Raw genomic sequence first — 13,258 nt, 5'->3', positions numbered from 1 at the left:
GATTCAGTGCATGCAAACAGTGCTATACTGTTTTTTTTGTACAGTACATCATCATCATAATAATAATAATAATAATAATAATAATAATAATAATAATAATAATAATAATAGATCAAAAGCCTTATTCACAAAGCTCTACCTCACAGGATTGTTTTATAGCGCGTGCATTTTTTTAGACCTCTAATTAAAGAAGCTCGGTATTATTTTGACCTCTACACCTAATAGTACACACCGCGTTTTAATGTACTCAGACAAGACCCTTTTCAATATTGTAGTTGTACTTTGTTTGTGATAATAAATAAACAAATACATAAATCAATCAATAAATCAATCTCGTCCGTCCGTCAGGGGAATTACCAAACCGCAGAATAATTATTCTCCTGCATTTTCAAACAGAGCGACTCAGTCAGTGGCAGCGCCCATGAGATGACCCTACAGACTGTACCAGTTAAACTTTGCTGGGTGTAACATTATCACTGGCTACTATTTTTCCACAATACAGCAATAATATCTCTTCTATGTGGAGCAAATAGAACATAGCTCTCACTTGATTTTTATTTTTCCATTTAAAACAGTATGGTACATTATTGGTAATTTCTGATACAACATTTATAATTTTCGATAGTGTATTGCTAGCCTATAAGTTACAGTTGAATGCTGATTGAAGAATATTTTTTTTTATCACAAAAACAATTAATGTATTAATAACAGGTTTTGCGATTTACTGGCTTTAATTGCCTTTATTATTATTATTATTATTATTATTATTATTATTATTATTATTATTATTATTATTATTATTATTATTATTAGAATAATAATAATAATAATAATAATAATAATAATAATAATAATATTTCTAAATGTATTATTTATTTATATATTTATTTAGTTTGAAATTAGAGATTTTATTAAATGGATTAATACCATTAAACTTTTTTTTTTAAATATCCATAATAAAGTAGTGATTCAATCGACTTCCTTTGAGCAAAGTAACACAATTCCTTTCCAAAACAATCCTGTGAATTAAAGTTTTTCTTGACACCCGGACTCTTCTCAAGATTACATTATTATTATTATTATTATTATTATTATTATTATTATTATTTATTATTATTATTAGTACTCGTAGTAGTAGTATAACAAAAATCAACTGGACGATTATTTAATTTATTAAATAGATCATATGCATCTTAAAAACGTTACCTAACATAATCTATGAGGGAAGCCTAAAAAGAAAATTATAAGAGTCTTTTTGTGACAGAACATGCATATCATTTTATATTACACGTTTTATATTATTATAACCTAAAAGGTCCATCGAAGCGCATTCAATTTCCTCTTATATTCCAAATAATTTCGTTTTAGTGAGAACTATGATAACTGAATCAAACTCCTTAATTATATTCAAGTTTCTAAATCTATAGATTCTTTCTAAAAACACTGCAAGTTCAATGAAGGTAACAGTCAGGTATTCCCTGCACAAACATCATTACAATGTTGCCTCCCTGAGAGGGGTTTACCGTTACACATGGACTATATTTTTAAAATAAGATTACACTATAACATAATATTGACAGCATTGGGCTGTATTGTCTTTGTACTAGTTTAAATAGATTTTCGGTGTTCATATAACTATCCCATTAAAAATAAATAAATAAATAAATAAAAAAAAAAAAAAAGTAGGTATGGCCTATAATAAGTATAGACTAAAGAAACGCTTGCGATCCAAAACGATAAGCATATTTATTTTATTATGTATTTTACATTACAAAAACAACATACTTGTTGAATACAAATGTGCAGAATAAAAGTTTAGTGCATTGCGCGTTTTGTTCTTTCCTCTCCCAAACTTTTGTCACAAGATAAATGTGGAAAAGTACAAAGCCACAAGTCAGTACATCCATGCCATTGCATAACTTATATCATACGTGCCAAGTATTTCATTTTAAATTAAGGCAACGAATTTGTATTAAAATTATAAGACACTTAGTACAGTCTTTCGTCCATTCGTCAATATTTTACAGGTTTAATTCCTAATGTTTAAATATACAGTTGTGAACTTGATTAAAAAACAGACTACTAACAGGACTTCAACAAAATACATTTTACAGTACATTTGGTAGGAAAAGCAAATACATACATAAAACGATATTAATGTTGCATATATTTTACCGGTGCCTCAAACTGCTACGAACCCATTAGCATGTAAACCAATTATAACATTTTACATGTAAACTCCAGCCTTATTTTTTAAACTGCATTTGACAAGATATCCAATATCTGATAAATCCAAAATCTCGTGTGGTAAAATGTTCTCTTTTGTCAAGCCTATAGACCCAAACGATGTCAATGAATATGTAAACATTTACACCTTGGAGGATATATAAACTCATACAGTAAAAGTCGTAATGTAATGCACATTCTGTGAATTTAACTGTAGTGAGATTTTAGTTTGTTTTGTTTGTTTTTAGCTATATATATATATATATATATATATATATATATATATATATATATATATATATATATATATAATATATATATATATAAAAATTGCGCAATTTTAGACGGGTGTAATTAAAACAGTTTCTGGTGTTTCCTATACTATGAGCGTTTTTTTTTTCTTCTATTACCAATGGGAATAATTGCACGTGGTCATCCTTTTATCACGTTGTCAACACAGAAGTCACAGAACACCCTGTTCGTTTACCAGTACATTCTGTTTTAACATAACGGGTCTTAAACTCTGTATATGATTTATATTTTCAATCCACCATGGACATCCTCAACACCTTCTACTATTTGAGCAGGGCATAATACTACATTCAGTCTGAAAAAAGAGATCTGTCCTGAGATACCCATAATCTAGATAAGATCAGCCATTGGTTTGCCCTTCAGATAAAATGTGGAGAGTAGGTCACTTGTCCCAGTGACAGCTGTGTACCTGTATGGAACACATGCATATGGAAAGGTTTATCAAGAGAGCATATTCCATGTTGCATAGTTTTTGTTGTCAATTCTCTTTATTGCTTGCTGCTTTATATATCTACTGATTTCATAAATTATTATTATTATTATTATTATTATTATTATTATTATTATTATTATTATTATTATTATTATTATTATTATTTTTTAGTAGTAGTAGCAGTGGCAGTAGTATTGTTATATTTATGAGAAATACCAAATGTTCCTCATTTGTGGCCATTAGGTTCAATTCAGAAAGGGCAGTATCCTCTTACTAGTGGCATATAATATACATAGGTTAAATACACACACATTTTGTATTCTTCAGCAAGCTAGAATTTCAACAGTGTGAATATTACTTATACATACAATCCAAAACGTTTCATTTTCACATTTCCTGGTAAAATTGTAATCAAAGATTTAAGCGAACAATACACCTTGAAGAATTATATTACATATTTCTTTTAAACACAAAGCATAGACTTAATAATGCTGCTGTGTTTTGAAAACATAGCTGAACAAAAGCCACACTCACCGATACAGACATCAGAATAAAAATGATTAGCTACATTAATTACAGGGGTTACTTTAATAGATCTATGTTTGATATGGATGGAAGTATAATGCAATTAAATTAAATTAAAGTATTGCAACTAATGCATTGATTTTTTTTTTTTTTAAATATGGTAAGAATATACTATATAGTTTATGTTTCAAGCATAAATACTGCATGGACACTGTTTTCACTAATTAGCTGCCAACGAGGATGACCACCATTTAGTTTAACACATTAATTATGAAAAGCTGCATTTATTTCGTCCTGCATGGCATAGGGTTGGCTGCGCAAATGTAAGTCATAAGGGAAGTGACTGTCTGAGGAGACCCTAAACATGGAACTCTGCCCAAGAGAACCCCTGGCTGGCACTGCACAGTAATGCATGCCATAGTGGTAATTCTTACCATACTCAGCTGTTTCTTCGTGCTTAAGGGAAAATATCCCATTAAAGTTAATTGGGGGGCTTAGGGGACCTTCAAACTGTGGGCTTACACATTCAGGGGAAGTACTTTCATAGAAAGGCTCGTAAGTACTGCAGTAATTGTACGGTCTGAAGGGCTTAGCGCTGTCCATGGTACCACTAGCATGCCCCGTAGGTGTGCCAAGCTCAGGGCTGTGATAAGGTGGATACAAGTTCTGGTATGGAGACCTGCCAGAGTGAGATGCTTCCCCGTTGTGATCTGTTGGGAAAATTCTGGCATTGAGCTGCAGACACCCTGCCACTAAATTAGTGGTTGGCTGTGACAATCCTTTACACAAAGTCTGCACGAAGGCAAGAAGATCTGGTCTCTTTCCAGCACTGAGGATTTCTGACAGAGCCCATATATAATTTTTTGCCAGCCGCAAAGTCTCTATTTTGGAGAGTTTTTGTGTTTTCGAGTAACAGGGTACCACCTTTCTAAGGCTGTCCAGGGCATCGTTGAGACAATGCATTCTACCTCTCTCCCTCAAGTTGGCCTCCTGCCGCCTAAATTTAACCCTGTCTGCTCTTGCTTTGGTTAACTTCTTTTTTCTGGGGCCTCTTCTCCTTGGCAATCCGTTTTCATTCCCGTCTTCCTCTCTTTCCTCTTCCTCTTTTTCCGAATCTTCATCCTGGGTTTGCTTTGACTCTGGCATTGGTGATTTATCTCGTTTAAAAAAAGTGTCAATTTTTCTACTTTTATTCTCTGCGACACAATCTCTGGGAAAGTTTGTACCAAACTGTGGATCAGGCATCACAACAGGCTCCTCAAAGGGTAAGGTCAACATTTTCATCTCCTAAAAATTCCAATAGAATACTGTCAGCATGTTATTCGTTGAATAGAATTTATCAAAACAAACTGGACACCTTTTTTTGTATGCTGAACTCCATGACTGCTTAAAGATGTATGCACACATTTAAATCCTAAACATTTTGGTTTTATAATGTGACTATCTATCTATCTATCTATCTATCTATCTATCTATCTATCTATCTATCTATCTATCTATCTATCTATCTATCTATCTATCTATCTATCTATCTATCTATCTAATTTACAATTCTATTACTGACACTCGTACATTCTGTAATTCTACAAACAGCAATATCTTTGTCTCTGTTGCACAGCTTTAAAATAAATCAAGCGCAAATGAGCAATGCAGAGAATGCAAGCTCAAGTACAAATATTGTATATATGCAAATAAAGAAAGACAGGGAATTGAATCAGGTCTTAGACATTAAACACAATTATGCTCATGCCATGCACACTGCAAAAATTAAATTAAATTGTATATTCAGCTAGTTGTCAAAACATTGCTTTGTAATAACATCAGTTACATATGGAACCAAACCAAAAAGTTATTCTTCATTCACAAAATGCATATCAAAGGACACCATAATGATATAAACATAATTATCCAACATGACAATAGGTCATTTAAAAATGCACACCAGAATTTGACTTTTCTTACCTTGATTGTGTGTCAACATGCAGTTTTCATGTTTCAGGTCCTTTGAATTACTGTACCAGAACCCTTTCTTGTAGTGAAAAAAACACAGTCTGATTTTCTGATCAGTCTCTTTCTCTCTCCTTCTTCTCTCTTTGAGAAATGACACTGATGCCAACTGCCAGAGCTGGTACCCATGCCATCTGCCGCTGACGTAACAGGGCAACGATCATCACGTGACCTTCTCTCGAGGGACACCTATCCCACACTGATCATCTGGCATCTCTGTAACTGGGCTCCAACTAGCTTTAATGTACTGTCAAAAAAAAATCTGACTAAAGAAAGATTAATACCAGTATCGCCGTCTGATCCCCTGAGATAACTAATATAAGGCAAGTTTGTGTGTGTGTGTGTGTGTGTGTGTGTGTGTGTGTGTGTGTGTGTGTGTGTGTGTGTGTTTGTTGTTGTTTTAATGGAAACCAGATGAGTTATTGCTACATTTAGGTTCTATCTCAAACTTAATTGTCATAATGAAGATGGCACAAAGGGAAGATAATAGGAATTACTTTTTAGTTGCTAGAGGACAGAACCTAGTTGCTAACTATTAGTTCTAACAACCAGTTTCAACACACTCTACTGTGTATGGATAACATTTTCATTTTCTCAACATACTGTGCTGGTACTGTACAGATATATCTGAAAATATCTACTTGTCACAAATGTTTTGGCGTTTGGAGGTTAGGAATATAGAGATAAAAACAACAAACTATAACCATAGCTCTGGCCATTTGAATTACTTTTTATTTATTTTTGTTTCACATTTTCTTGCTTGTGCTTGTGCTTGTTCTTGTCTAATTAACAACTTATATTTTTGTACCATTCTACCTGGTTGATCATATTCAAATGTAGGCTATGCCTCCCATAATAATGTTGCCATAATCATTCATTCAGCAAAATCTCCAGCAGCATTTGATTTTCTTTTTTTTTCCTTTCTGTTTAATTTTTTTGTGCATGTTAAGTGCTTTTGGTCATAACTTCGTTTTGTTTTTACTGGAGAGGACAAAAAAAAGTAGTAGAAAAATCTCAATCGCAGAAAAGTGATGGGGATTTGTATAGAGGGAAGTAAAACTACCATGTCAAAACATAAAAGACTAAACTTTATTGGAAACCTCGGGGAGCAAAGTTGCTTGAAAAATGTATATTACAACTCGTTGCAAAAAATGTTGCCTGGTGTTTCACAGACGCTAGAAAAATAAAAGTTCCTGTATGTTCCAAAAAGTAATGGTTTATTCAGCCTTTAAAAAATATTTGCTTATACAAGTAAAGTCCAGTATGAGGATGTAGTAAGTATGTTGAATGGATGAGAATAATTTCAAATAAAAGAAATTACAAAAAACTTGAATACAGATACCTATAAGAGTAAAGTCAAATACAAGATACAGGAAGTAGTTATTATTAAGAGCAGTAGTAGAATACGGCAGAGTATGGAGCAGTTCAGTGCAAGTACAAGCTGATGAAAGTACTGGTCCAGTTGGGCCCAATTATAGTCCAGTATAGTCGAGGGTTGTGAGGTTTACAGGTGGTTTCTTGAAGAGGCGCCAAGAGGTGGTCAGGGGCTGAGCAGTCCTTTTATCCGTGGGTAAAAGTGGAAAAGGAGCAGGCTCTGGAAGTGGGGGAGAGAAGGGGGGGGGGGGGGGGGGGGGGGTACAGCTAATCTGCCAGTGGTGGAGGAGCGGAGGGGGTGAGAGGGTGTGTATATTGCATTTGTATTTCAGGATAATAACATACAGTCTATTGTGCTAATTGTGTTGGCTGAACATGTTTCTGCACATCTTTTAAGATCATTTTTTATGTTTTTATTTTTTTCTGTCAAACTGTCATGCATATTTTTATACTTTTTAAATAGTCTTATCTTTTAACTGGGTTGTTTTGATACCTTTGTTTTAAATGGAAACTGCTGTTTTAGATTTTATTGTTTTAAGGTTACAACCACTGTTTTATTTTTTACCATATGTAGTATACTATGAGACAACTAATACTTCATAATCCATTTTCTTACTTTTTATTATTTTTATTACCCTGTGCTGAAAATCATTTTGTTTTATCAATTTAGTGATGTATTTTTTCATAATATTAGGACGTACCGCTTTTGTAGTTTTTCATATACTTAACGGAACACTGGTAACGTGACAATCTCTCTGGAATTGCAATTGTACTACAATTATGGCTTACAGTAGCGGTATCATTTTGTAGTTTCTTTGATTACATGATGTTAAATAAAATCATGTTTATATATATATATATATATATATATATATATATATATATATATATATATATATATATATATATATATATATATAATGATGTCTCACTCCTAAAATTCTAGGTGATGCAAAACCTTGGCCATAGCTGTAGTGTTTTACATAAAAAATTAAATAAATTAACTGCTGCTTCCTGGTATCTAATCACTTGCTGTGCTGACATGATCTCAATGCAGTGATTAGGTACCAAAACAGCAGATACTTGTAAAGTTATGCATACCGTGTAAGGTACAGCAGTGCCATCGTAAGGGTCTGGTGGTTTATATGGCACCTCCTTAGTCCTGTCTGGAGCACCCTTGAAGGCGTGAGTTTACCTGCTGCACATTTAGTTCATCACAATTAGATGATACAACACCCATTCACTGCTAACTCCCTATTTGTACATTGCATGCACGCTGTACAATAGTCCTGTAAAGCACAAGAACCAAACCACAACTAGAAATCACTTCTCATAACAAACACACGCATTATAATTACCAGTCGTCTGAATTGAATAAAGAAATGCTATGCTGTGACAGGATGCAAGTGATGCAGTCTACAAAGTGGATGTGCAAACAGTACTCTCAATGAAAAATGTCCTTATTTATTAAAAGGAAGCAAATAATAAATCAGTCGCCAATATAGCAGGTTGCAGTCCCAAACAAAAAGACACCCTAAAACCACAATCCTCCGTGCACAAAACTGTGCTCCCGAGGTCCTGGGAAAAGTGGTGCTCATGTCCGTACTGTGCTTGTGTCGTGAAGGGTTTACTCAGGGTTTAGTGCTGGCTCTGTGGCTGCAGCTCCTGGGTCACTCACTCCTCCTCTGTGACAAAACAATAACAAACACAGTGTCAGTAAAGTCAGAATCGTTACTCCCCTTTGTACCACCAAACTCTTCCCTGCAACCAGACTGTTGCCATGGTTTATCCAATCACTGCTTGACCCATATGCAAAGATTCTTCACTGTGTAATAATCCAAGATATTTGGTCTCTTGTTTGCCAAATGTAAACTTGCCCAGATTAGCCATCAGCCCTGCCTCCCTTAGAGACTGTAAGTCTGATAATGTTCTCTCTCCAGGTAGAGCTAAAAATCACCACGTCATCAATGTATGTGGCGACATACTGCTAATGGGGCACTAGGACCTGGTCCATCAGTTTCTAAAAGGTAGCAGGGGCTCTATGCAACCCAAAGGTCGTGGTCAGGAAATGGAACAAGCCATCTGGGGTAGAGAAAGAAGTTTTCTCCTGCAAGCTCTTAGTTAATGGAATTTGCCATTATCACTTCATCAGGTCCAAAGTCGAGATTAATCGCGCCTGTCCCAGTAAGTTGAGGAGCTTGTCAACGTGGGGCATGGGATATGCATCAAACTTGAAGATAGCATTGACCTTTCCAAAGTCCACATAAAAATGTGTGGAGCCATCATTTTTAGCCATCATCACGATCGGACTGCACCACTCGCTCCGGGAAGGCTCGGTGACTCCAAGCTTGAGCATATCCCTCACCTCCTGGCCAACCGGGCCCCTGCGGCTTTCTGGAATCCAGTATGGTCTCTCTCTGACTGTGACACCTGCTGGAGTAATAACAGCATGTTTAATAATGTTAGATCTACTGGGCAATTTAGAAAAAAAAAACATCACCAAACTGTTTCACCAACTAGTGGAGCTCACACTTCTGATTAGGAAGTAACTGTTCCCCTATTGGAATATTAACTGTAGCGGGTGGATTGACAGTGGGACCAAAACCCTCTTCTAAACTGTCATTATTTAAACAGGGCCTCCCATTCTTTCCAGGGTTTTAGCAAATTAATGTTATAAATTTTTGTTTTATTTCAGCGATCGGGTTGTCTGATTTCATAGTTTACAATACCAATTGCCCATATCACCTCATATGGCCCCTGCCACTTAGCATACAGTGGACCTCAATGGTACTGCCTCTGGTAGCATAGTCCTCCAATACTAAAATATGCATATATTCTGAGTCAGACTGGCTCAGTGGGCTCACTATATCCATAGCAATGCATTCAAAGGGAATATTAATCAGGGGCAATGGGATCAGCGGGGCTGGGCAAACCCACCCCGGCGCCACTTTCCTGGCATTCCGGACATGCTGCTACATATTTTGTCACCTCACTATATACTCCTGCCCAATAAAATCGAGCCAATATTAGTTCCTGAGTCTTTTCACTACCTGATGTCCCGAAAAAGTGATATCTTAAGCCAGCCGCATAATCTCAATTCAAAAAGACTGGGGAAAGAGTATTTGCTTTACAGTCTGTCTGGTACTCGTGGCTTGGGATACCCTATACAGTAAATACCTGAATACAGTGTGGTGAAGGTATGTAAATGGATGATTGCTGTCTACTTCCTTCCCCTTGATAGCCCAAACCTGCCCCCAGATCATTGATCTAGACTAGAGCCATGTCTTTAAGGATTTTCTATTAACTTTTTCCTGGACCACCAACAACAGACATCTTTGTTTTAAAATGGCATACTGAAGGTTTAACACCAAATACAAAAAAGGATCACATTTCAGCTGTATGAAGCTGAATAATTTTAAAGGGATACATATTTCATTTACATGTTCCTAATATTTTGTATAATTCTCCATTAATGTTTATGTTTAGATAATTATTTGCCTTTATTACTAACTATACCAACTGAAAATGTCCTTGTGACCAGGACTGCTTTGTTAAACAGGAAGGCTTGCCCAGAACTGAGCTGATTGGGCGGTCCTGATTGGCTGGGTGGGCCTACCCAGGGAGATTCCGCCTATTTAAGAATTCAGCAGAGCCAAAGTTCGAGGTGACTTCAACGCCATTGTTACACAGACGGGCACTGAATGAAAGCTTGCACTTGTTGGCATCAATGGAGAGAACAACTACATGAAACCCTCCCACTCCAAGATAGTGCTTGTGAAGGCATTGCCCAGCCGCGGCCATTTGAAGAGTCAGGAGTCACTGTCAGTATGCCGGGACTCCAGAATCCCAGATATTTTTTAGGTCAGTTTAGGGAATTTAATCCCAAACTAAGTACAGTGAGGGTTAGTAGTGTAGTGGGTTCCTGGAGCAGGACTTTCCTTTCAGTGGGACTAGCGCTCGCCATTTGTGGGCAAACTTTTATTTTTAGCTTTGCTTTGTTTTGTTTTCTTTATTCAACCTGACACTAGGGTTACCATTGCTTGTAACCTGCCTAGTGGCAGAATTTGTGTTAATTAAATCTTTGCGCCTGTGTCTCTGTGTCTGATTCAGTACTATTCAGTGATCACCCATGTATGTAACATCTCCCTGTACAATCCTCACTTTGTGGGGAAATAACGTAGGGAAGCATATCAGTGTTGCACAGTGGTTAGTGCACAATGCATGTCTAATATGTATCCCTGCCTCACTTCCCTAGAAATAAGCCAAATAAAATACGAAAGCTCTTTAGGAGTCTGTGATAAGAATCAAGGCATCTTTCATCTTAAGCATGCAGTTTATGATGGTCAATATTTTGAAAGACCATAAGTAGATACTTTTTAAGTTAAATAACTCATTCCTCATGCCTCACAAATCACCTAAGGTGTCTGACCAGACACCCAGATGTATGTGATTTTTATTTTGTATCAGTAACTATATTTGTCATAGTAGTTACAGATTATCAGAACATTAGTAGATCACAACATTAATTTGTTCTGTCATCATATATATATATATATATATATATAATATATATATATATATATATATATATTATATTAATATAATATATAGATATATATAGGCTGTCTATACTAGGTTAAGGCTGTTCTATAACTAGGTTATATTTTATTATTACATGTTGTTATCATTGTGGCTTTTAAAACAAATAAAGCAATAACCAATCCTTTCTGGCATTATATGCAATGTTAGCATCAAATATTTGAATATTTTTTTGTTATTTATTTATTCTGAAGTTGTACTATGGATTGGAGTACCATAATTAAAATGTAATCGTAGGGTCTGTCACAACTTTGTCTAGGTGTCAAAGTTTGATATTTGGTGTCTCATCTGGCAAAAGAGCGGACGGAGTTATATAATCAGGGGACCACAGGTTTGCGTTCTGGCTGTGCAGTTGCAATTCCAGAGTGATTGTCACATTGGCTCTGGTTGTTCTGCAGGTTAGGTAGGCAAAACCATCAGGGTCTGTTTCTCCACACCATGCTTCAATGGAACCTCCTGGCCAGGTGCCTAGTGAGGTTTTGCTGAGTCCTGCAAGGCTGGTCTTTATCCTCGGGAGACTGGTAGCTCACCAATTTCCACTTTCAAATTAAAAAGGCACCTGGCATCAGAAGAAAGCCACTGACCTTCAATTCTCCTGAGCTATTGTGGGGAATTACTGCCAGGAGGGAATATAATTGGACAGTCTAAATTAGGGAGAAATCTGGGGTAAAATATTTGGGCACTCTTAATGTGGATTTGTCTTGGCAGAGAGGCTAGTTGGTATTGTGGGGCAAAGTTGAAAATAATTATTGATTATTGAATACTCAAATGGTTCTTTCCACTACCTGACAGAACAGTAACTTATCATTTTAATTCATAACTCACTCTTTTGGCACGTTAATTAATTCTACATTAAGGTGAAAGACAACATCAGAGGTTACACTGAAAACTGATATAAACAGTGAAAATAACCAACAGTTTGATAGATATAGATGTATATAGATGTCACAACATGAATTTAGCGATAAATGTAAAAAAAAAGGTTTAATTATATGAGCCATGGGTCTAGATATTCGGCAAGATAGGGATGGCGAGCAAGACAGATGTATGGCCTTGGATAACTGGATATACACTAAATCTCTTTAAAGAGACAGACAGGAACACTAGTTGATGACTGCATTTATGTCTCTCTTATGTCTGGTATATTGTCACCTCGATCCACATTAAGTGTCCTTAATGTAACTTCCTCAGCAGAAGCCGAATGCACTTTGTCAAACAAAGAGAAGTTCTACACATGCGTTCAAGTCTGCCCCTTTTCGTCTCATCTGGCAGTAGCTTTCCAGTCCAGCAGACACTAACATCTGATGAGTCAAACTTCCCATTTCAGACTAATCAGTTGACTGCACTAATTGTAAATGCAAATATGCAAATGTATATTAATTAATTACTCTGCTAATTAGTTCCCTGGTCTTTTCAGGTAATAAATCATTGTGCAGGAGAAAGGAAAGGAGGCCTGCCCCATTTCGCTCCACATAAAATTTTAATACACAGGCTCAAAAATAACTTAAATCTGATCAAAGTGCTTCCAGTGATGGTTCTCCTGCAGGAAAGAATAATTGTAAAAGGGTTTCCACATCTCTGGCAAATGCCATTGACAAGGTGTCTGCAAGCAATTTAATTATCACATTATCAGCTTTAAAAAAGAGTGATGCTTTGCTTCAGGCAAAAGCAGAAGGTTTGCATGTTCACACATTTACCAGCGCACTCTTTCAGTTTAGATGTCCGTACTTTGAAAGAGTAGCCAGGCAGAACTCACACTGCTACAGCTCAGTTATCAAAGAT

The 13,258-nt window shown here is 35.9% G+C and overlaps 1 protein-coding gene across 1 annotated transcript; it reads right to left on the bottom strand.

Annotated features, from left to right (window-relative positions):
• Positions 1-3,160: 3,160 nt before the first annotated feature.
• Positions 3,161-5,553, bottom strand: LOC121313802 (neurogenic differentiation factor 6-A-like). Its single transcript, XM_041246596.1, has 2 exons — positions 5,459-5,553; positions 3,161-4,783 (listed from the first exon to the last, which is right to left on the bottom strand). Exon 2 carries the CDS (start codon positions 4,778-4,780, stop codon positions 3,761-3,763), a length of 1,020 nt encoding a protein of 339 aa, XP_041102530.1. The 5' UTR covers positions 4,781-4,783; positions 5,459-5,553; the 3' UTR covers positions 3,161-3,760.
• Positions 5,554-13,258: the final 7,705 nt, after the last annotated feature.

Source organism: Polyodon spathula, chromosome 4 (assembly GCF_017654505.1).
Source record: "Polyodon spathula isolate WHYD16114869_AA chromosome 4, ASM1765450v1, whole genome shotgun sequence".
NCBI classification, from domain to species: domain Eukaryota; kingdom Metazoa; phylum Chordata; class Actinopteri; order Acipenseriformes; family Polyodontidae; genus Polyodon; species Polyodon spathula.
This window is presented reverse-complemented; position numbering and strand designations above follow the sequence as displayed.

Bases quoted from the DNA above. Each gene is read 5' to 3' on its own strand.
- LOC121313802 (XM_041246596.1), bottom strand. From the start codon at position 4,780: ATGAAAATGTTGACCTTACCCTTTGAGGAGCCTGTTGTGATGCCTGAT.